The sequence below is a fragment of the Procambarus clarkii genome, chromosome 28, assembly GCF_040958095.1.
Source record: "Procambarus clarkii isolate CNS0578487 chromosome 28, FALCON_Pclarkii_2.0, whole genome shotgun sequence".
In the NCBI taxonomy this organism is placed as follows: Eukaryota; Metazoa; Arthropoda; class Malacostraca; order Decapoda; family Cambaridae; genus Procambarus; species Procambarus clarkii.
The window spans coordinates 3,113,461-3,138,200 of NC_091177.1; the positions used below are offsets into that span (position 1 = coordinate 3,113,461).

General features: G+C 47.9%; 1 protein-coding gene across 4 annotated transcripts in view; it reads left to right on the top strand.

Moving 5' to 3' along the window:
* Nucleotides 1–24,740, top strand: part of LOC123755025 (monocarboxylate transporter 12) — a 96,575-nt gene that overhangs the window by 15,827 nt on the left and 56,008 nt on the right. Inside the window, exon 1 of one of the 4 annotated variants that reach the window (XM_045737458.2) lies at nt 14,686–14,998. The exons of the other annotated variants lie outside the window; for them this stretch is intronic. Coding sequence (XP_045593414.1) covers nt 14,963–14,998 — 36 coding nt within the window. The 5' untranslated portion in view covers nt 14,686–14,962. Of the gene's footprint in view, nt 1–14,685; nt 14,999–24,740 lie in introns of those variants that run through there. 4 annotated transcript variants of the gene reach the window in all.

The window sequence follows — 24,740 nt, forward strand, 5'->3', positions numbered from 1 at the left end:
GACTGGAACTTTGAACTGATTTGTGTTGGTGTCATCGACTGGACAACGCAGACAGATATTTAAGGTAATGACAAGTATACTTTCAGTTAGACATCCAACCCACACGACGTGACACTGGTCCAGGATGGAGCGAAACGTCGTCACTTCCTTTGTTTTCAGATGTGTGGGTTGGTTGTGTAATGTTCAGCCCCGTTGTTGTGACTTGTTGCCTGCATAACTATACTTAGTGTCAATCATCAAAAGTATCCAGAGTCGTGAAGAGTGAGTTGAAGACAGCAGAAGAACCCTTGCTGGAGCAGTGACTTAACCACGCCAAAAATAGTGCCCTCCTACAAGGGAACTTACATTGACTTACTCGACGAGTCTCGATGTTGATGAATAGACTGGAAGCAAGAGAAGGGCGTCTTTGTCAAGTGCGGGCGGCGCCCAGCACGCGCGCACGTGTCGCGCGAGCCGGCACGTGCGCGCTCTACCCTCGACAAAGAATGTTTAAGAATACTTGTCTCCGGATGGTGGCTGTAGGGGGTAAGGATCCTACTGTGGGTGATTTATGACCTGCCGGGCTGCCTGGAGTCTTACATTAACCAACAACAGTTACACCGGTAGCAGGGGACGCTCACGTCGGCAGTTTCCTCCGTCAACACCAAGTCCCCTCGTTGCCGTCTGCCATTGTGCAACCTGCAGCACCACCACCACCATCAACAGCACCAACTGAACCACCAGCAGCAGCAACATCTACATCAGCAACAGCAGCAGCAGCAGCAACAGCAGCAGGAGGAGGAGGAGAGGGCCGGGTCGGGTGGGGAACAGCAGGGGGCGTCAGCGCCAGTTCCCGGAGACTGGTGGTTGGGAGTCTGGACATGATCAATACTACTCATGCGTGCAACACGTGGCGGGCCCCCAGCCGCCCTGCCTCACGCCCCTCCCCCACCCTACCTCACGCCCCTCCCCCACCCTGCCTCACGCCCCTTCCCCACCCTGCCTCACGCCCCTTCCCCACCCTGCCTCACGCCCCTCCCCCACCCTGCCTCACGCCCCTCCCCACCGTGCCTCACGCCCCTCCCCCACGCTGCCTCACGCCCCTCCCCCCATCCTGCCTCACGCTCCTCCCCCACCCTGCCTCACGCCCCTCCCCCACCCAGCCTCACATCCCTCCCCCACCCAGCCTCACATCCCTCCCCCACCCTGCCTCACATCCCTCCCCCACCCTGCCTCACGCCCCTCCCCCACCCTGCCTCACGCCCCTCCCCCACCCTGCCTCACGCCCCTCCCCCACCCTGCCTCACGCCCCTCCCCCACCCTGTCTCACACCCCTCCCCCACGCTGCCTCACGCCCCTCCCCCACCCTGCCTCACGCCTCTCCCCCACCCTGCTTCACATCCCTCCCCCACCCTGCCTCACGCTCCTCCCCACCTTGCCTCACGCCCCTGCCTCACTCCCCTCCCCCACCTTGCCTCATGCCCCTCCCCCCCACCCTGCCTCACGCCCCTCCCCCACCCTGCCTCACATCCCTCCTCCACCCTGCCTCACATCCCTCCCTCACCTTGCCTCATGCCCCTCCCCCACCCTGCCTCACGCCCCTCCCCAATCTTATCTCACTGTCGTACTCCGCTTCAGGTGATCTACACAAAAGATAGTTGAAGGAATGTCAGACGTACTGGCATGAGTCTGACGGGCTTGTCACTCCTGTTTGGCAATACTGGGCGGGAGCTGGATGGGTGATCCTGGTGTAGTTGAGCCAGGTGTGGATGAGCCAGGTGGTGTAGTTGAGCCAGGTGTGGATGAGGTGGTGTAAGTGAGTGTGGGTGAAGAGAGAGGTATAGGAACAAGAGGTGTGTATGAGAGCATCAAGGTAGAAGAGGGGCAGGGAAGCATGTGGTGTGGACGGACACACATCCTGGGCTGTGTGTCAGGATGTGATGGCCAAGAGGGATATGTAGTGCGTTTATGTGTGACGACTGCCAATGTGTACCCACTTGGTTGTGTTTGCGGGGGTTGAGCTTCGGTTCTCTGGTCCCGCCTCTCAACTGTCATACAGGTATACAGGCTCCTGAGCCTACTGGGCTCTATCATATCTACACTTGAAACTGTGTATGGAGTCAGCCTCCACCACATCACTGCCTAATGCATTCCATTTATTAACTACTCTGACAGTAAACAAATTCTTTCTAACGTCTTTATGGCTCATTTGGGCACTCAATCTCCACCTGTGTCCCCTAGTGCGTGTGCCCCTTGTGTTAAAAAAAAAACTGTCTTTGTCTACCCTATCAATTCCTTTGAGAATCTTGTATGTGGTGATCATATCCCCCTAACTCCCCTGTCTTTCAGCGACGTGAAGTTTGATTCCTGCTGTCTCTTATCATAGCTCATGCCACTCAGTTCGGGTACTAGTCTGGTGGCAAACCTCTGAACCTTCTCCAATTTAGTCTTATGCTCGAGATACGGACTCCATCCTGGAGCTGCATACTACATGTCCGCGTGTGTACGTGTATTCATCTAGTTGTGCTTGCGGGGATTGAGCTCTGGCTCTTTCGACCCACCTCTCAACTGTCAATCATCAACTATTACTAACTACTAAAAAAAATCACTCCCCCCCCCCAGGAAGCAGCCCGTAACAGCTGTCTAACTCCTAGGTATCTATTTACTGCTGGGTAACATGGGCATCTGGGTGAAAGAAATTCCGCCCATTTTTGTTTCCGTGGGCGCCGGGAATCGAACCCCGGACCACAGGACTACGTATCCAGCGTGCTGTCCACTCAGCCACCAGCGAACTGTGTGTGTGTGTGTGTGGCGTAGTAGCGGGTGTGAGCATACGGCATCTCATCTGTTCCCACAGTCAGCCACCTTCTCTACCCCCCCCCCCCTCCCTCCCATATCAAGGTGGCTCTTGTACTCACATAGTTGTACTTGCAGGGGATGGGGGCTACGGGTTTGGGTTCCCACCTCCTAACTCTTAAACCACTGGTGTATTGGTTCTACAGCTCTGACATCTACTAACAACCCGTCCTCGACTCAAGTCCATTACATCCAGCGGTCGACCCCACAGACGCATTCATAAATTTTTATATGTTGTTCATTTAAAACAGGAATTTTCTTAAATATAAATTAATATTATAATATATATTGGAATATTGTGTATATATAGGCATAGGATAGGTTAGGTGTTTACGTTCTGTTGGCGATTATTTGTATTTGTAGTACGTGGGTGAAGCATTTACAGCGTTGTGGTTCGAACAAAATTCGTCAGTGAAGCACTTGTTCCGGAAGTGTTCGGACGTCATCAGTTGTGAGTCGTGTGTAAACAGTTTTTCATTTATAAACAGCTGCTTTGGCGGGTGGATGGAATCACTTTTGGGTCTTTATTAGAAGGACGAGCTGCTACTAAAGGGTCTCGGTAGTCAGCCCGTCCTCCAAAGACCCAAAAGTGATCCCATCCACCCGCCAAAGCAGCTGTTTATAAATGAAAAACTGTTTACACACGACTCACAACTGATGACATCCGAACATATCCGGAACAAGTGCTTCACTGACGAATTTTGTTCGAATCACAACGCTGTAAATGCTTCACCCACGAACTACAAATACAAATAATCGCCAACAGAACCTAAACACCTAACCTATCCTATGCCTATATATACACAATATGCCAGTATATTATAATATTAATTTATACTTGAGAAAATTCCCGTTTTGAATGAACAGCATGTTAAAATTTAGGAATGCGTCTGTGGGGTCGACCGCTGGATGTAATGGACTTGAGTCGAGGACGGGTTGCGGTAGTTCAGTCGAGTTCGTTCTCCACTCACAATCCAACCCGTCCTCGACTGAAGTCCATTACATTCAGCGGTTAACCCCACAGACGCATTCATAAATTTTAACATGCTGTTCATTCAAAACGGGAATTTTCTCAAGTATAAATTAATATTATAATATATTAACATATTGTGTATATATAGGCATAGGATAGGTTAGGTTAGGTGTTTAGGTTCTGTTGGCGATTATTTGTATTGTAGTACGTGGGTGAAGCATTTATAGCGTTGTGATTCGAACAAAATTCGTCAGTGAAGCACTTGTTCCGGATATGTTCGAACGTCAGCAGTTGTGAGTCGTGTGTAAACCGTTTTTCATTCATAAACTCCTGGGGGTTTGGCGGGTGGATGGAATTACTTTTTGGTCTTTGTTTGGAGGACGGCCTGTGTACATATATTAAACAGTTTCAGCTCCGAAGCACTAGGCGGCTGTTTATAAAAATAACAACATTTGACTCTGAAGTTTCGATGCTCGTAACTGTTTAATAAATGTAAACAAAGCCTCCAAAGACTGAGAAAAGATACACAGGTTCGGAAGTACCTTCATAAACGTTTGTTGACTTGTGGCTGTGTTGATCTCCAGAGTGTGGCAGACACACCAAGTGACAGCCAATCACAGCTGCGGGTTGTCTCTACGTCACGCCACCCAGCGACTGGCTTTGGCCAATCAATAGCCGAGGTTGGAGGGTGACATGACCAGCAGTAAATGCCTCGCCGCCGCGTTGTCTACAGGCCCAGAATAACAACAAATAATAATAATAATTAAAAAACAAATGTAGTTGGTGAGCTGTGATATGCACTTCAGTTGCTGCCGTCCCAAGAGTGACAGTGGAGGACCCCTCAGTAACCACAGCAAGGCTCTTTGCCTGGGAGGGTCTCCATAACTCTACGTATAAGTTGACCACACCACACACTAGAAAGTGAAGGGACGACGACGTTTCGGTCGTCCCTTCACTTTCTAGTGTGTGGTTTGGTCAACATATTTCAGCTACGTTATTGTGACTCCTCGTTTGTCTATGCATAAGCTTACTCTTCCCGACAACGAAAATTATTGAAACTGAACTGAAAAAATTTCTCAACCAACAAAAACGAGTTACGATACTTGTTGATGAACAAATCCTGACCTTAGGCCCTGCGCCTAAGCAAACGTATTTTCCCAAATTGGAACAGGTTCTGAGGGACGCACGGACAGACGTGCCGACAAATGGAGCTGTTAGACGTGCTCAAAACCAACCCGTACTCCTGAAATGATCGTATAAGTACTAATTACTACGCCGAAAGTACCAATATGCAGCGATGGACGCTGAACCACTTGTGTACTACTAATTTTATAAAGGCAAAATAAAGCTTAAAACTAAACTTAAATTCCTAGGCCTATTATAGGACCTATATATGTACTACATTGGCCTACGAAAGCGTGTATTAGGCGTAAGATTGTCAGGAGAGGTTAAGTCTTATATATATGTTGTGGTTAGAAATGTCTCTGCTTTGTCCTAAGTACTATATAGCACTTGGAAGGGATCAGGATAAGGATTTGGGATGGGAATGGGGCGGAAAGGGAGGGGGGGGGGGAGATTCCCAACCACTTGAACGGTCGGGGATTGAACGCCGACCTGCATGAAGCGAGACCGTCGTTCTACCGTCCAGCCTTGAAGTACTTTCATAATTAGGGAGATGGGCTGCCGATGACGGAGTGTACGAAGACAGGTTACTGCATGTGCAGGCACAAGGACAGGTGAGCTTGTAGACACAGGTGGTGACACGAGGTGACAGTGTGACAGGTAGTAACGGAGGGGGTGACATACAGTGGCAAATGTGGTGATAGGTGTGGGTGACACTTTGTGACAGGTGTGGGTAACACTTTGTGACAGGTGTGGGTGACACTTTGTGACAGGTGAGGTGTGGGTGACACTTTGTGACAGGTGAGGTGTGGGTGACACTTTGTGACAGGTGTGGGTAACACTTTGTGACAGGTGTGGGTGACACTTTGTGACAGGTGAGGTGTGGGTAACACTTTGTGACAGGTGTGGGTGACACTTTGTGACAGGTGTGGGTGACACTTTGTGACAGGTGTGGGTGACACTTTGTGACAGGGATGACATCACAAACTGACAGACACAGTCGCAACATTTTATCGTATTAAATGTTGAGAGGCGGGACCCAAGAGCAGTGGTTCATCCCTTGTAGGTGAGTGTGTCACTCCCCCCCCTTCGCCCCCCCCCTCGCCTTCTCATGGGGTAGACCATGTGATATTGATCCAGACAGCCCCCTCATGGACGCCGCCGGCGGGGGGGGGGGGGAGTGGGGGGTCAGGGGCGTTGACCGGCAACGGGGGGCGGTTGACGGGGGGGGAGGGGTGATGGGGGGAATTGTTCTCAGGAATTGTGACGTCACGTCTGCGGCTCCTCATGACGTCACAGCCAATAGCTGCCCCAGCAGACGGTTGCTGAGTATTGTGATGATTGTTGAGGGTTTGTTGTTTGTTGATAATTGTTTGCTGGCGGATTGTTTGTTGTGGTGTGTGACCAGTAGTGAAGGTTAGTACTGGAGAGAGTACTAAGCATTCGACTAGTGAACATTTAGAGAGAGAACTAGGCATGTAAACAAGTACCGACACCACCTAAGGAAAGATAAAGCGGGTATAAGGAACCTTGTAAAGTTCTACCACTGACTTACGGGCTATTCATGCCCGTGCCACCTCTTGGGTGGGTTTATCTTTATCAATCAATCAATCTCCCACTGATGGACGACAGTAAGCCAGGCGGGATGACACGCTTCATATTACTCCACACCTAAAACACCTTTGGTTGTTTACACGTTAAAGACAAGTGGAACCACCCAAGCCTGATAAGTGGCTGGTATTAAAAGGAAGAACGCCGATGTAGCTGACAGAGGTCACGACCTCTCCGTAGGGTGTAGTCGCACCTCCACAGATCTCCAGTATCAGCTAATGATTCTGGTAATGGCTCCAAAGGGCCACCACTTACGGGCTATTCATGCCCGTGCCACCTTTTGGGTGGCTTAATCTTAATCAATCAATCAATGTAGCTGAGACAGCACCGCTCCTGTGCCAGGTAAGTGCACTACGGGCTCACCATAGTCCGTGCTACTTGGAACTTGTTTCGAGTAGCTGAATCTATAACAACAAAACAACGATGTAGCTGAGAGTACCTTACAGACAGGAAACAGAGCGTCACAGTACAAGGAGAGGAAGCAGATTGGCGTACAGTAGCAAGCGGAGTGCCCCAAGTATTAGTCCTTGGAGCTCAACTATGTCGATATGTTATTCCTCAACTATGTCGATGACCTAGACATACGCGGACAGTCTTATACTGTATGCCATTGTTTGCAGGTTATTAACGAGAAGAGTCGAGATATCTGATGATTGTAAATTGCTCCAAATATAGAGGGGCTGGAGAGGCGCTCCCAGAAATATCTACAGCAATTCAATACCAACAAATGTAGTGTGAGGTTAATGGGAAGAAGAAGGGAAGAGGACAGCAGCAGGACGGTACACAGTGAAGAAGAACCTCCTCTCTTAAACAATTATACAAACATACTTTGGAGACGAGGAGTCACAATAACGTGGCTGAAATATGTTGACCACACCACACACTAGAAAGTGAAGGGACGACGACGTTTGGGTCGTCGTCGGACCGAAACGTCGTCGTCCCTTCACTTTCCAGTGTGTGGTCTGGTCAACATACTTTGGAGATGTCTCAACCCTAACTGGGTTACGGGCTATTCATGCTCGTGCCATCTTTTGGGTGGCTTAATCTTCATCAATCAACCCTAACTGGGGCTTGAGAGGCACATATAAATAGCATACTGTAAACTGAGGGCATGAGCGCAGCCTCCAGGAACCTCAGCAGGCTACACATCACTCAACACCACGGTCATCAGCCCAGTCCTACAGCATGCATCCCCGGCATGGCACTCACACCTGGTTGATGGGGTTCTGGGAGTTCTTCTACTCCCCAAGCCCGGCCCGAGGCCAGGCTTGACTTGTGAGAGTTTGGTCCACTAGGCTGTTGCTTGGAGCGGCCTGCAGGCCCACATACCCACCACAGCCCGGTTGGTCCGGCACTCCTTGGAGGAATAAATCTAGTTTCCTCTTGAAAATGTCCACGGTTGTTCCGGCAATATTTCTTATGCTTGCTGGGAGGACGTTGAACAACCGCGGGCCTCTGATGTTTATACAGTGATATACACTTCAACAACTACACAAGGAAAGTTTTATACAGAGGTTCGCGGCCAAGCTCTTCCAAGAATTACTTGGGAAGGAGTACCAAGGAACGTTTAAAGGCTGCTTGTGACACGAGAGAGGGGAGGGAGAGGGGGAGATAGAAGGGGACGGAGAGAGGGGGGAGGGAGGGAGACCTCACCCTAGCCTCTGTTCACCCAGCAGTGAATGTATACCTGGTTGTGTAACGATTTGGTGGGTCGTATTCCGGGGAAAATTAGGATTAAAAATTTGCCCAAAACTATGCGTGCTAGTGGCTGTACAAGAATGTACGAACTCTTGTGTATGTAAATACAAATGGAAAATACTAAACGAGTAGGTGACAGATGACGCATATAGAAGTGGTGGAAGCCATCTCCATTACAGAACTTCAAGCCAGTTTCAACAAAGAATTTCAATGCGAGAATAGTTAGGGTGTAATACAACAGGTAGAAGCTGGGTAGTAGATGGGGTAGACACAGGTAGACCTCACTCTCCAGCAGGCACTGTGTGACGGGTCAACACTAGCAAGGTGCTACACAGGCTGCTGGTCTTACTACTGTGTGTACTGCTGTGTGTACTACTGTGTGTACTAGAGGTGTGGACATGAATGGGAGCGTATGTGCGGTGTCTGGGGTCGAGAGTATGGGAGCAGATGAGCGCTTCCTCACTACTTGTCCTCGAGTAATTGGCGATAATGGTGTGGCCATATGCGTAGTTGGTGGTGCGTCGGGCAGCTGCTGGGGTATGGGGCACCGACACTGCCCCCACAGGGCTTACAATCCCCCACAATTATGTAACTCTTGGGCCCACCTCTTCACAACTACCTGCTGTAAATTTACTCCCAATTTTCTGTGACTTGTTCTTTAAGTTGTGAATTGAATTTTCCATCACCAGGTCTGCGACCTGTCCCTGTCTGGCCCTACAGCCTCCTCCTGTCCTCTTGTCTGCGTCTCTTCCCCGTCACTGTCTACGTTTGCCTGTTTCTCAGAATCATATCTTATAATCCAACTCACACACGAGAAGAAATTACTTTATTTTAAGATATGTGTGTTGAGTTACTTGTGTCAGCCATGTCAGTGTGAGTTATTCTCTAGAATGTCATACGTTCTGTAGTGTTGGTGTACAGTGTACAGCATGGTTGGCCTTCCCCTCCTAACTCACAGCCCCAATACCTCCCACCACTCACTTCACCCTCGAATATATATATATATATATATATATATATATATATATATATATATATATATATATATATATATATATATATATATATATATATATATATATATATACACATACACATATACATATATGACAATGTCAGACCACGGAGGAAAATTGAAACAGGAATTTCCTTAAGTACTTTCGTATATTAATACATCTTCAGAAGGACTCCTTCTGAAGATGTATTAATAAACAAAATTACTTAAGGAAATTCCTGTTTCAGTTTTCCTCCGTGGTCTGACACTGTCACATTTTTAATCACGTGTTTTTTTTCGTGATATACACACATATACATATATATGTATAACTGAAAACTCACACACCAGAAGTGACTCGAACCCATACTGCCAGGAGCACTTTGCAACTGGTGTACAGGATCCCTTAACCACTCGACCAACACGACCGGACAAAAGAGGATGGTAGCCGAGGCTAATTCTCCATCCTCCCGCCGGCACTCTGATGGTAATATCGGGCATGGTATTTTATTAAATCACCTCATTCTTTTGTCCGGTCGTGATGGTTTTTCAGGGATATTCCTGCGCGGGCCCTAAGCCTCTGGCCAGCTCACTTGCTTGTTTCTGTTTTATTTGGGCGGAGTATAAGTATTTATGACTCGTATGGTCGCTTCAGTAAGATTTCTCTCTCTCTCTCTCTCTGGCGAGAGAGAGAGAGAGAGCGAGCACTAGCCACTAACTGGCTGTACAAGAATGTAAGAACTCTTGTATATATAAATAAGGCTGTTTAAGACACTGGTTGAAGATCAGTAGAGGAGACGCGCACGTTATTGCTGCACTAAAGCCATAGTGGACCTTATCTACATGCTCAATCTGGTCTGAGTGTTATAAATAATGTTATCGTCAGTAGTTCTTCAAGTGCCTTGAAGAGTATGTTGTCATTTTCACTGGTCTGAAAGTTACTACTCATTGTCCCCATTTATCTACAACAGTACAACCGTTGGTAGTTTTCAGTTGCTAGACAACCCTCACCTCGTTAGCCAGGCATCGGAGAGCAATGCTGCAAGTTTACTAAGAGTTTACTTACTGTACTAAGTTTACTAAGAGTGAGAGCAGCTTATTTCATCAGCCTTAGTGCACATTAGTGAGTTGTTGTGTGGCAATAGAGCCATCGTTTCCCGCAATATCTCTAATTGCCTCATTACCGCCTCAACTATTACCTCATTATTAGCCAGTCTCTCGTCTGGGATGACTCCGCTGGGAACTGTTCCGTCTCAGTCGTGAATACCACACGGAAGCTGCTGCTTAGTTCCCTACAGTGTGTTGAGGAGGGGTTATTGGCGGGTGGGGACGCTGGTAGTGGTGGTGGCTTGGGACCCCTTGGTAGTGGGGGAGGCTTGGGACCCCCTGGTAGTGGGGGGTGGCTTGGGACCCCCCTGGTAGTGGAGGTGGGTAGGAATGGGGATGGGGAGGTGTGACAAGGGATGGGAGTGGCAGGCGATGAGGTGGGTGGCAGGCAATTAGGGGTGGCAAGAGATGGAGGGAGGATTGAATTGGTGCCAATCCTTAACTCTTCACCTCTCTCGATCAACCCCAGCAGAACTTGGGTGCCTGGTTGTTAACCAATTAGCGAGTCGTGTTCCAGAGAAACTAGTTGGTAAGACTTGCCGTGAGCTATGGCCAGGGGAAAGCTCCAGCTAACAGGAGTACCAAGTCGTCTCTTCTGTACCCGTCAATTTAACAAATAAACACACAAAGAAATATGTATGACGGGAGGGAGATGGTGCGGGGGAGAACGTTTCGCAACACGCTGAATCATTCACTTAAACCTCGCCAACCTCGCCCTGCATTTGGTCCGTCGCTTCGGTCCGTCTTGAACCATTATCATGTTTTGTGAGGGGAACATTGGCCTACATTTCTTCTTCAGACAAGACACTTTACACGAGGGTGGCGTCAAGCCCTGGATGACAGCCGCTCTGTCACCATCACTCACCCTCCATGCTAGCCAGGGTGTGTGGGGTGATCTAGGCCCCCCTCACGTTAGCCAGGGTGTGTAGGGTGATCTTGGTCCCTCACGCTAGCTAGGGTGCGGGGTGATCTTGGCCCCTCACGCTAGCCAGGGTGCAGGGTGATCTTGGCCCCTCACGCTAGCCAGGGTGCGGGGTGATCTTGGCCCCTCACGCTAGCCAGGGTGCGGGGTGATCTTGGCCCCTCACGCTAGCCAGGGTGCAGGGTGATCTTGGCCCCTCACGCTAGCCAGGGTGCGGGGTGATCTTGGCTCCTCACGCTAGCCAGGGTGCGGGGTGATCTTGGCCCCTCACGCTAGCCAGGGTGCAGGGTGATCTTGGCCCCTCACGCTAGCCAGGGTGCGGGGTGAACCTTGCGCTAGCCAGGGTGTGTGGGGTGATCTTGGTCCCTCACGCTAGCCAGGGTGTGTGGGCTGATCTTGGTCCCTCACGTTAGCCAGGGTGTGTGGGGTGATCTTGGCCCCTCACGCTAGCCAGGGTGTGTGGGGTGAACTTGGTCCCCTTCACGCTAGCCAGGGTGTGTAGGGTGATCATGGCCCCTTACTCTAGCCAGGGTGTAGGCTGATCTTGGCCCCTCACTCTAGCCAGGGTGTGTGGGGTGATCTTGGCCCCTCACGCTAGCCAGGGTGTGGGGTGATCATGGCCCCTCACGCTAGCCAGGGTGTGTGGGGGTGATCATGGCCCCTCACGCTAACCAGGGTGTGTGGGGGTGATCATGGCCCCTCACGCTAACCAGGGTGCGGGGTGATCTTGGCCCCTCACGCTAGCCAGGGTGCAAGTGAGTGATACAGCAACTCTGTGTCGAACAGTCTGTCATTGTCCGTGCTGTTTATAACTATAAGTATCTCTAACATCGTGATCATATCTCTCCTGAGTCATGGTTCCTCTAGTGACGTGAGGTTGGTCTCTGTTATGCTGTCTTTATAATTCACAGCCCTTAGTTCCGTGACCAGTTTGATAGCAACTGTGAAGATAGTCGAGGGTTCGCCTTATGTGTTTGAGTGGGTCTGTACACTGAAGGCTGCATCTTACGTGCTGTGCAACACAGTCACCTTGGTCACAACTATGACGACAGCGTGTGAGTGACAAGTGTGCAACGCCGCTGATGTCATGCGGGATGTATTGGAGACGGGCTGGATGTGATGTCTCTGAGATCCGTTTCCTGTGACGTTTGCTCTGCCTCTTGATGAACCGTCACCAGTCTGTTTCCTGCTCCATCTTCATCTGTCTTCACGTCATCAGGTCATACTCCAAGTAAGTACTCGCCGGATAATGTATGCTGTAAACACTCACTTTCCTACCACCAAATATGCATCCATCGTCATCATTGTCAGCATGAACATCCACCTCAAAGACAGAAAGGAATATATCCCGTATGATAGCACATTTGCATATGTCATAAACTTGAAGCTGACTCTTAGGGGACTCTCCTTGTTATCTGATCCCTGACTTGACCTCTTCCCTCACCATGACTTTCTCTTTCCCACCTCCATGGGGTTTGAGTGTGTGGATGTGTACTTAAGAACAAATCCACAAGGGCCGTGATACCCTTAGGAACGGGTATCATACCCATATACTATCATACCGGTTATACCCAAATGAACTGCCCACAAGGACCGTTCATTTCATACATCACGCTATTGTGATTTCTGTGTGTAATGAAGTAAGGACGAAGAGGTAGAACGGCCAGTTGACATAGCTCGAGTGCATGGGGGGAGTTGTGTAAAACCATGGTTTGTGTCTCGGAGAGGCTGCAGGATCCAAGTAAGTTAGGTACAACTTCTGGTTTCAACTCTTTTTGACCATGTCGTAGCTCAGTCGATTAAGACAGCATCTGGAATGATCTCGGACGTAGGTTCGAATCCTCGTCACGACCCTTATGGATTTGTTCATTTGATACATCACGCTATTGTGATTTCTGTGATTGATTAATTAAGATTAAGCCACCCAAAAGGTGGCACTGGGCATGAATAGCCTGTAAGTGATTTCTGTATGTAATGTGTACTTACCTATTGGTGCATGCTGAATCCATCTTCAGCTCTCGAACCTAGTTTTTCCACCAGACGGCATAATATAATCCAAGGTCTTTTTCTCTGTTGGAATCCGATATGGTTACCCATCCCAGTAGTTGCCAGCTCCCAGCCCCATTACGTTGCACTTGCTTGAGTCTAAAGGCCACCTGTTTAGTATTCTTTTAGTTTAGTCTGGCAATATTCATACATACTCAGAATGTTTCACCCGTAAATAGTAAGTGATGATTCTATTTGTATCCGTTTGTAGCGTCTCTCATTCTGAAGTTTCTCCTCTCACCGTGAGTGTCTGTCTTCTGCTGCTTAGGTGCTCATTTATCCCCTGGAGTCCAGCAACCAGGAGGCCTGGTCGACGACCGGGCCGCGGGGACGCTAAGCCCCGGAAGCACCTCAAGGTAACCTCAAGGTAAGGTAAGCTGCCCCGGGGGTCGCTCCTGACGATCACTCAGCCCCTTACGCTAGTATTCACGGTGAGGATTGTGTGCGCCTACAGCTTTAGTGGTGACCAGATCCAGCAACTGTCTCTTTAGTTCATCTCTGTTCAACCACTTGACGGGACCACAACCTCGCTGCCTGCAGATCTCCGTCAATTCCCGACTGTCCAAATGATTGGGGGACCAAAGCGAAACGCCTTGCGTAGTTGTGGCTTCATTAGTGTGTAACTCTGTCTCTTCAGTTGTACTCTTATGCTCTTTGTACACACATTCTTTTGAATAAAAATTATAATTATTATTATTATTTCTTTCCTTTGTCCTCTCCTAAATCTTAATCCTCACAGCCCTTCAGGTAAAGGTTTAGTGCGTTCTTCTGGTGATTACCTTACCTTAGTTGATCTCAGGTAATCTTAAAGTCTGCCAGTGGTGACCCCCCCCCCCACTTACCTTACACACTTAAGAACATAAGTATGAAGGTAACTGCAGGAGGTCTATTGGCTCCTGTGAGGCAGCTCCTATTTTATATCCACAAATATAAATTTGCCTTTCTTGTCTTGTAAACACCTGGATTGCTGTGTGATGGATGGCTGTGTGATGGATAGCTGTGTGAGGTGGATGGCTGTGTAAGGTGGATGGTGAGTGTGAAGGTGTGGGGATGAAAGGGAAGGTGGTTGAGGTTGGTGCGGAAGGTTGGGGGGAGGGGTTCGTGGTCAGGACGGAGGGTGGCCACGGGTGCTGTCATCCACCTGGGTGAACTAGTGACCATCCGTCCATCGTCGCAGTCGTTACCCTTCGCACCATCCACTGCCCTCCACTCCACCCGCTGCCCTCCACTCCACCCGCTGCCCTCCACTCCACCCGCTGCCCTCCACTCCACCCACTGCCCTCCACTCCACCCGTTGCCCTCCGGTCCCGCGCCGGGCTCACAAGGGAGTACAGTTTACTGCGTGTTGGGCAGCTGACGGCTTGTTTCATCAGCGGAGTGAGTGCCACCTTACCATCAGCTGACAGCGGTGTGACCCTCCAGGTTGGTGGTAGTGCCAGCGTGTGAACCAGACCTCGGGGAGCGCTGTGTATATATGGTTAGTTAAACTAAGACGGCGTCGTGCAGCAGGCCTCCATGGGACAAGTTGTACCAACCGTGTTCGTAGGTTGTGAAGACAAAGTGGAAGAGTGTTAGTGTGTGAGTGACGGGAGTGTGTGTGTGTGGAGCAGGAGACTGGCCAGGGGGCGTCCTCCATCTCGCCTCACAGAACATCATGGATCAACCTTCACACTCTTCACAGACAAATATGGTGAGTGGCAGATTACTTGTTATTCTCGCGCGCGTATGTTTACTCACCTAGTTGTACTTGAGGGGTTGAGCTCCGGCTCTTTGGTCCCGCCTCTCAATGGTTAATCAACTGGTGTTCAGATTCTTGAGCCTACTGGGCTCTATCATATCTACATTTGAAACTGTGTATGGAGTCAGCCTCCACCACATCACTGCCTAATGCATTCCATCTGTTAACTACTTTTACAACTGAAAAAGTTCTTTCTAACGTCCCTGTGGCTCATTTGGGTACAGTGTAATAAGTTTCCACCTGTGTCCCCGTGTTCGTGTTCCACCCGTGCTAAACAGTTTGTCTTTATCTACCCTGTCAATTCCTCTAAGAATTTTATAGGTAATGATAATGTCATTCCTGACTCTAGGCTTGCAGTGTCGTGAGGTTTAGTTCCAATAATCTTTCCTCGTAACCCATTCATCTCAGCTCGGGGACTAGTCTGGTGGCATATCTGTGAACCTTTTCTAACTTCGTTTTTTTTCATTCTGACTCCATCTCCTGTAGCTCAGAGCACATTCAGCACCGCTCCTGTGCCAGGTAAATCCACTACGGGCTCACCATAACCCGTGCTACTTGCCCCGCTCCTGTGCCAAGGTAAGTTACGGGCTCACCATAGCCCGTGCTACTTGGAACTTGTTCCGAGTAGCTGAATCTATAAGCAACAACAACATAACTTCGTTTTGTGTTTGACTAGATGTGGACTGCACGTTGGAGTCGCATATTCCAGTATTGGTCTGACATATGAGGTATATAAGGTTCTGAATGATTCCTTACACAAGTTTCTGAAGGCAGTTCTTAAGTTCGCCAGCCTTGCATATGTCGCTGATGTTATTATTTTTATGTAGGCTTCAGGGGACAAGTCTGGTGTGATATCAACCCCAAGATCTTTCTCTCTTCCCGACTTCTGAAGGATTTCTTTTCCTAGCTGGTACCTTGTGTTTGGCCTCCTGCTCCCTATGCCTATCTTCATCAATTTGCACTTGCTCGAGTTAAACTCTAGTAACCATTTGTTGGAACATTCTTTCAGTCTGTCCAGGTCATCCTGTAGTCTCCTGTGTATTCAACTAGTTGTGATTGCGTGGGTTGAAGGGAAGCGAACTATTAGAAAAAGCGTCAAGTCATTACGATTATACAGTACTGGGAGGGATCAGGATAAAGATTTGGGATGGGACGGGGGGAAAGAATGGTGGACGGTCGGGGTTGAACGTCGACCTGCATGATGCGACCTTCGCTCGCATTTCCGCTTTATCAATCTTATTACTTATTCTTACAGTTGAGAATTAAGCTTTCTTAATCTCTCTCGGTAAGATAAGTTTATAATTCCTAGGCTTACTGTTGTCATCCTTTTCTGTACGTGTTCAAGTACATTCACCTTCATTCGAGTGGTTGTGTTATGTAATAGTCTGCTTATAAATAGATAAATACTTACAAATATAAATAAACTGCTTAATCTAAACGGGGCCAAACGAGAAACTATTATACTGGTATAATAGTCTAGTATAATATATAATATATAATAATAATAATAATAATAATAATAATAATAATAATAATAACAATAATAATAATAATAATAATAATTATCTAGTATAATATTTGGTTTATTGCGTATATTCGTTCCGTTTTGGTTGCTAATCATGACTCCATCATTTTTGTTGTATTTTCATCATTGTCCAGCTGATATCTGGCAACTGTTACCAATACCTGAGCTCAGAACCTTTCATTATTCAACACTGAAAAGCATCTATAATCTTTCATTCATTTCAAAAGTCCATCTATATCGTCCTGTAGTGATTTCGTGTCTTCTGATTGTATTTTCCTTCATATGTTTGTGTCGTTTGTGTAGTCTTTTAATTAATAATGCTGATTAAACCTGTGTTAAATGGGTTATATATATATATAATATATATATATAATATATATATACAATATATATATACAATATATATATATATATAATATATATGTAATATATAATATATATATAATATATATATATTTATATATAATATATATATATTTATATATATATATATATATATATATATATATATATATATATATATGTATATATATATATATATATATATATATATATATATATATATATATATATATATGTCGTACCTAGTAGCCAGAACGCACTTCTCAGCCTACTATGCAAGGCTCGATTTGCCTAATAAGCCAAGTTTTCATGAAATAATGTTTTTTCGACTACCTAACCTAACCTAACCTTTTCTGCTACCTAACCTAACCTAACCTATAAAGATAGGTTAGGTTAGGTTAGGTAGGGTTGGTTAGGTTTGGTCATATATCTACCTTAATTTTAGCTCCAATAAAAAAAATTGACCTCATACATAATGAAATGGGTAGCTTTATCATTTCATAAGAAAAAAATTAGAGAAAAGACATTAATTCAGGAAAACTTGGCTTATTAGGCAAATAGGGCCTTGCATAGTAGGCCGAAAAGTGCATTCTGGCTACTAGGTACGACATATATATATATATATATATATATATATATATGTCGTACCTAATAGCCAGAACGCACTTATCGGCCTACTATGCAAGGCCCGATTTGCCTAATAAGCCAAGTTTTCCTGAATTCATATATTTTCTCTAATTTTTTTCTTATGAAATGATAAATCTAACCATTTCATTATGTATGAGGTAAATTTTTTTTATTGGAGTTTAAATTAACGTAGATATATGACCAAACCTAACCAACCCTACCTAACCTAACCTAACCTATCTTTATAGGTTAGGTTAGGTTAGGTAGCGGAAAAAGTTAGGTTAGGTTAGGTTAGGTAGTCGAAAAACAATTAATTCATGAAAACTTGGCTTATTAGGCAAATTGGGCCTTGCATAGTAGGCTGAGAAGTGAGTTCTGGCTACTAGGTACGACATATATATATATATATATATGTATATATATATGTATATATATATATATATATATATATATATATATATATATATATATATATATATGTATATATATATATATATATATATATATATATATATATATATATATATATATATATATATACAGATATAGATATATAAAATATATATATATATTTTCCTGCCCGAAACACTTTGCGTAATAGTGGCTTTAGGCATTGTATGTACTAGCTCTATCTATTAATCCAACAAACTTTGTAAAATCTCTTGTATGTGTGTACCTTACCTAAATAAACATTTATATATATATATATATATATATATATATATATATATATATATATATATGGTAGACAAGAGAGGTCTCAGGACACAGCCTTGAGGCACTCCACTTACAACAGTTTCCCACTCTGTTTATGCTCGGCTTTCTGTGAAACAACCGAATTCTAATCCTACTTGGTATAAATCCCCCCCCCCCCCCCCCTGTACGATAGGCCTGGACTCTTCTAACAAAGCTCTAGTGAGGTACAGTCCCAAAGGCCTTGTCGAGTCAGGATACAGAATGATCCTGTATGCTGACTTCTCACATCACTGTCAACTGTTGGAAGATACTGGATAATAATGAATGTAAATTTGTTAAACGTGTGCAGCCCTTCGTAAAACATTGCTGTAGATCCTTTATTGATATTCGTGTTTAAGTTGTAAACAAATAGCTTCTGCGATTATCAGTTGGGTACGTACGCACTGTACCCAGCACCCAGCCAGCCACCGTAACGTGTACCCAGCGCCCATCCAGTCACTGTAGTAGAAAATACTGGAGGGCCAGGTCCCAAATCTACACAGTAAAATAGCAACATACTGGAGTGAACGGTATGGAAGAAAAGGCAGAATAGAACCAGTGAAGAGCAGAGGTGCCATAGGCACAATCAGAGAACACTGTATAAACATCAGAGGTCCGCGGTTGTTCAACGTCCTACCAGCTACGCTAAGAAATATTGCCCGAACAACCGTGGACATCTTCAAGAGAAAACTAGATAGTTTTCTTCAAGGAGTGCCGGACCAACCGGGCTGTGGTGGGTATGTGGGCCTGCGGGCCGCTCCAAGCAACAGCCTGGTGGACCAAACTCTCACAAGTCGGCCGGGCTTGGGGAGTAGAAGAACTCCCAGAACCCCATCAACCAGGTATCAAACAGGTAGCGTGTACTCAGCACCCAGCCAGCCACTGTAGCGTGTACCCAGCACCCAGCCAGCCACTGTAGCGTGTACCCAGCACCCAGCCAGCCACTGTAGCGTGTACCCAGCACCCAGCCAGCCACTGTAGTGTGTACCCAGCACCCAGCCAGCCACTATAGCGAGTACCCAGCACCCAGCCAGGCACTGTAGCGTGTACCCAGCACCCAGCCAGCCACTTTAGCGAGTACCCAGCACCCAGCCAGTCACTGTAGCGTGTACCCAGCACCCAGCCAGCCACTGTAGCGTGTACCCAGCACCCAGCCAGCCACTGTAGCGTGTACCCAGCAACCAGCCAGCCACTGTAGCGTGTACCCAGCACCCAGCCAGCCACTGAGGTACTAACACTTGACAGTTGTGGTCGAATAAAGGTAAACTCAAACTTAAATATTCCTTGGCCTAGTTTAGCACATATATAAATTATATATGAACTATATGAGGCCTCGGAGACCAAGTATTGCCCAGGACGGTTAGGTTAGCTTTAATCCCCCCCCCCTAGGCTAAGGTTTATAATCTGGGCTCCAGTCACCCGAGAGCAGTGTTAAACCGGAATTAGGTCACCCACCTAAGCTACGTAGGGCCGTGGTATAGATAATACAAGTCCATTCCATCCAGCGGTCGACCCCAAAGACGCATTCATAAATTTTGACATGCTGTTCATTCAAAATAGGAATTTCCTCGAATATAAATTATTAGTATTTTTATATTAGCATATTGTATAATTTAAGCATAATTTAGGCACTGGTTAGGTTAGGTGTTTAGGTTTTGTTGACTATTATTTGTATTTGTAGTACGTGGGTGAAGCATTTACAGCGTTGTGGTTCGAACAACAGTCGTCAGTGAAGCACTTGTTCCAACCCGTCCTCGACTCAAGTCCATTACATTCAGCGGTCGACCCCACAGACGCATTCATAAATTTTAACATAATGTTCATTCGAAACAGGAATTTTCTCAAGTATAAATTAATATTATAATATATTAGCATATTGTGTATATATAGGCATAGGATAGGTTAGGTTAGGTGTTTAGGTTCTGTTGGCGATTATTTGTATTTGTAGTACGTGGGTGAAGCATTTATAGCGTTGTGATTCGAACAAAATTTGTCAGTGAAGCATATGTTCCGGATATGTTCGAATGTCAGCAGTTGTGAGTCGTGTGTAAACCGCTTTTCATTCATAAACAGGGGGTTTGGCGGGTGCATGGAATCACTTTTGGATCTTTGTTTGGAGGACGGGCTGCTTGTTCAGGAAGTGTTCGAACGTCATCAGTTGAGTCGTGTGTAAACCGTTTTTCATTGATAAACAGCTGGGGGGGGGGGGGGTTGGCGGATGCATGGAATGGACTTTGTTTATAAGGACGGGCTGCCATATGTGTGGGTTGGGTTATTTGTCTCGTTCCTGTTGTTGTGACTTGTTCTGTGGATGATATGTACTGTGACTGTAGGGTGGGAGCCTTCCTTGTCAGGATTGTTCTTGTTTAAGATTTAGCTACTCAGAACGAAGTGTCCATGTAGCACGGGCTATGGTGAGCCCGTGACACCATAAGACCCTCTGCCCTTGTCAGAGGGCAGCTAGGGGTCCTGAAGAACCCACACTACAAGACTCACCTCACCATCATCACCAGAAAGACGCAAACATGTTTTTCTCAAAGTTGTACCAAGCTAGTGTTGTATGGCCCTCCCTGGCCACCATCTCCCTCCCTGGCCACCATCTCCCTCCCTGGCCACCGTCTCCCTCACCCATGGCCCTCCCTGGCCACCATCTCCCTCACCCATGGCCCTCCCTGGCCACCGTCTCCCTCACCCTTGGCCCTCCCTGGCCACCATCTCCCTCCCTGGCCACCATCTCCCTCCCTGGCCACCGTCTCCCTCACCCATGGCCCTCCCTGGCCACCATCTCCCTCACCCATGGCCCTCCCTGGCCACCGTCTCCCTCACCCATGGCCCTCCCTGGCCATCGTCTCCCTCACCCATGGCCCTCCCTGGCCACCGTCTCCCTCACCCATGGCCCTCCCTGGCCACCATCTCCCTCACCCATGGCCCTCCCTGGCCACCGTCTCCCTCACCCTTGGCCCTCCCTGACCACCATCTCCCTCCCTGGCCACCATCTCCCTCCCTGGCCACCGTCTCCCTCACCCATGGCCCTCCCTGGCCACCGTCTCCCTCACCCATGGCCCTCCCTGGCCTTCTCCCTCACCCATGGCTCTCCCTGGCCACCGTCTCCCTCACCCATGGCCCTCCCTGGCCTTCTCCCTCACCCATGGCTCTCCCTGGCCACCGTCTTCCTCACCCATGGCCCTCCCTAGCCTTCTCCCTCACCCATGGCTCTCCCTGGCCACCGTCTTCCTCACCCATGGCCCTCCCTGGCCTTCTCCCTCACCCATGGCCCTCCCTGGCCTTCTCCCTCACCCATGGCTCTCCCTGGCCACCGTCTCCCTCACCCATGGCCCTCCCTGGCCTTCTCCCTCACCCATGGCTCTCCCTGGCCACCGTCTTCCTCACCCATGGCCCTCCCTGGCCTTCTCCCTCACCCATGGCTCTCCCTGGCCACCGTCTTCCTCACCCATGGCCCTCCCTGGCCTTCTCCCTCACCCATGGCCCTCCCTGGCCACCGTCTTCCTCACCCATGGCCCTCCCTGGCCTTCTCCCTCACCCATGGCCCTCCCTGGCCACCGTCTTCCTCACCCTTGGCCCTCCCTGGCCTTCTCCCTCACCCATGGCCCTCCCTGGCCACCTCTCTTATGAGGACAATAATGAGAGCAAAAACCCGCGCAGCAGTTCAGAGTGAGGAGGAGTCTGCTTCCGGCATCAGTAAAGGTGAAGTGCCCGGGAGAAGACACAACTGTAATGCCACCAGCTCCCACGGTGGTGGCCCTGATCTACACCACCAGCTCCCACGGTGGTGGCCCTGACTACTCCCACGGTGGTGGCCCTGACCCTACTCCCACGGTGGTGGCCCTGACCCTACTCCCACGGTAGTGGCCCTGACCCTACTCCCACGGTGGTGGCCTTGACCCTACTCCCACGGTGGTGGCCCTGACCCTCAGGGTGGTGTTTACAGGATCAGCGGAGCTTACCCCTGCAGTGCGCGGCAGGCACAGTGCCAGCTTATGGTGTTGATCCACTGTTGGCGTTGGTGTTGTTGTGCATCAATGTGTTATGGTGCCGTGTTTTGTTATTGGCTTGTGTTTACATTACCATACTACAGCACCAACAACCTGGTGTTACTGCCACTTCTCTACATCACCGCCGTGCACCCGGCACTCTGCTCCGGTACTGAACTAACCCCCACTGCCACCAGGGAACTATCACACTTGCCTCTAATGACAAGCTTCTCGTCAGTAGAGGAAATAATACACTGTGTAGTTGCTCTATTTGTTTGGTTCGTTACAGATCAATACTTACTGACGGGCTGGGATAGATGCTGACTCTCCTTATACATCACGTCCTGACTCTCCCTACATATTGCCTCTCCCCACTCTCTGTGCTAACATTGCGTCTCCCTACTACCTGTGCCGGTACAGTGCCTCTACCCAACTTCCTGTGTTCTGTTAGTGTCTACCCAACTTCCTGTGACATTAGGTCCTTGTTATGTTGTTCATTGATTGTGCCCTAGATACCCATCCTGTGAGTGGACTGCTCCTTACCCACCCTGCGAGTGGACCGCTCCATACCCACCCTGCGAGTAGACACATTTAGGACTATTGAGCCTGACACACAATATACTCTTGTATACCTACAAGCTAAGCTAGCTACAACAGTAATGAGCTAGTTACAGCAGTGATGAGCTAACTACAGAGGTTAATCAATAACGAATGTCCAAACGAGCGCTGAATACTATTGAAGATTGTTGCAAGTATAGACGTGGGAGAAAACGTGGAGAGGTGGCCGTGGAAGCTTGGGGGTAACTATGCTGTGCTGGCCGGGAAGACCAGTTTTCCTCTTATTGATGAAGGTTGCTCACCATTGATTGATTGATGAAGATTAAGCCACCCAAGAGGTGGCACGGGCGTGAGTACCGTAACCACCAACATGTTGTTGTTGTTGTTATAGATTCAGCTACTCTGAACAAGTTCCAAGTAGCACGGGTTATGGTGAGCCCGTAACTTACTGGCACAAGAGCAGGGTAAGTAGCACGGGCTATGGTGAGCTCGCTGCGGACTTACCTGGCACAGGAGCGGGGCTGTAACTATGAATCACCAACACTGATGGGACCATTTTATACCAGTTCCTGAAAGTCTCACTAATTAGGTGAATTTGGGAGGTAGTGTGAAGACCCATACTGGTGGGGTGTTTATAATGTGTGTGCTTATGCTGGTGTTCTAGTTTAAGCTACTGGGAACAAAAATTTGCAACCAGCACGGTCTATGGTGATCCCGTCGTACTCATCTGGTACAGATGTGCCGGAAGACACATTTGGGTATATGTGGTATAAGATAGATATGTTGTGCAGGTTAATGTTGCGACATTTTACGGGTTTTCATTGTCGGGAAACGAGTGGCTTTTCCCCGGGCTGCAACCCACAACAGATGCTTAACTCCTGGGTGACTGTTTCCTGTTCCAAGAACATAAGCACCACGTGGAAGAAAACGTGCGAAAACGTTTTTTTTTCATCGCGGGAAGCGAACCCGGACCTTTCGGGTGTGAATAGACTGTACTAACTAGAGGGCTACAGCCTAGCAGCTAGTGAATGAAAAGTTGATGTTGCTAAGCGCTGTACTCCGTGTAAGGCGAGTGTACTGTGTTCAGTAGAGGAGAGGCAGCACAACACCCGCGGGCCCCGCCCACGCCTGAACAGTTATTTCTTGGGAACTGAGGGAGGGAGTGCTAGAACGTTCATAGAAAATGTCAGCATGTGCTAAGGATAGACTCGTGTGTGTCACTGGTGACGGCCATGGTCCACCACACTGAGGACACCGTACCTCACACTGCCTCACACTGTACATGTACTCACCTAGTTGTGCTTGCGGGGGTTGATCTTTGGCTCTTTGGTCCCGCCTCACAACTGTCAATCAACTGGTGTACAGGTTCCTGAGCCTATTGGGCTCTATCATATCTACGCTTGAAACTGTGTATAGAGTCAGCCTCCACCACATCACTGCCTAATGCATTCCATTTGTCAACCACTCTGACAGTAAAAAAGTTATTTCTAATATCTCTGTGGCTCATTTGGGCACTCAGTTTCCACCTGTAGCCCCTAGTGCGTGTGCCCCTTGTGGTAAATAGCCTGTCTTTATAAATAAATAAAAATAAATGTTTATTTAGGTAAGGTACATACATACAAGAGATTTTACAAAGATTGATGGATTTATAGATAGAGCTAGTACATACAATACCTAAAGCCCGATTTATCTACCCGATCAATTCCGTTGAGAATCTTGCATGTGGTGATCATGTCCCCCCTAACTCTTGTGGTGGGTTGGCGGTGTTAGTAAGCACGGGTCATGCCAGACACAATAAGGCACACAAACAATGTATTGTAAAACATGCAGAGTCCCTCGGTCCCCGGGTCGCGCCTCACCCCGCACCAACACACAATATATTACCTTCTACTTCCTCCTCTACTAGTAAGTCCAC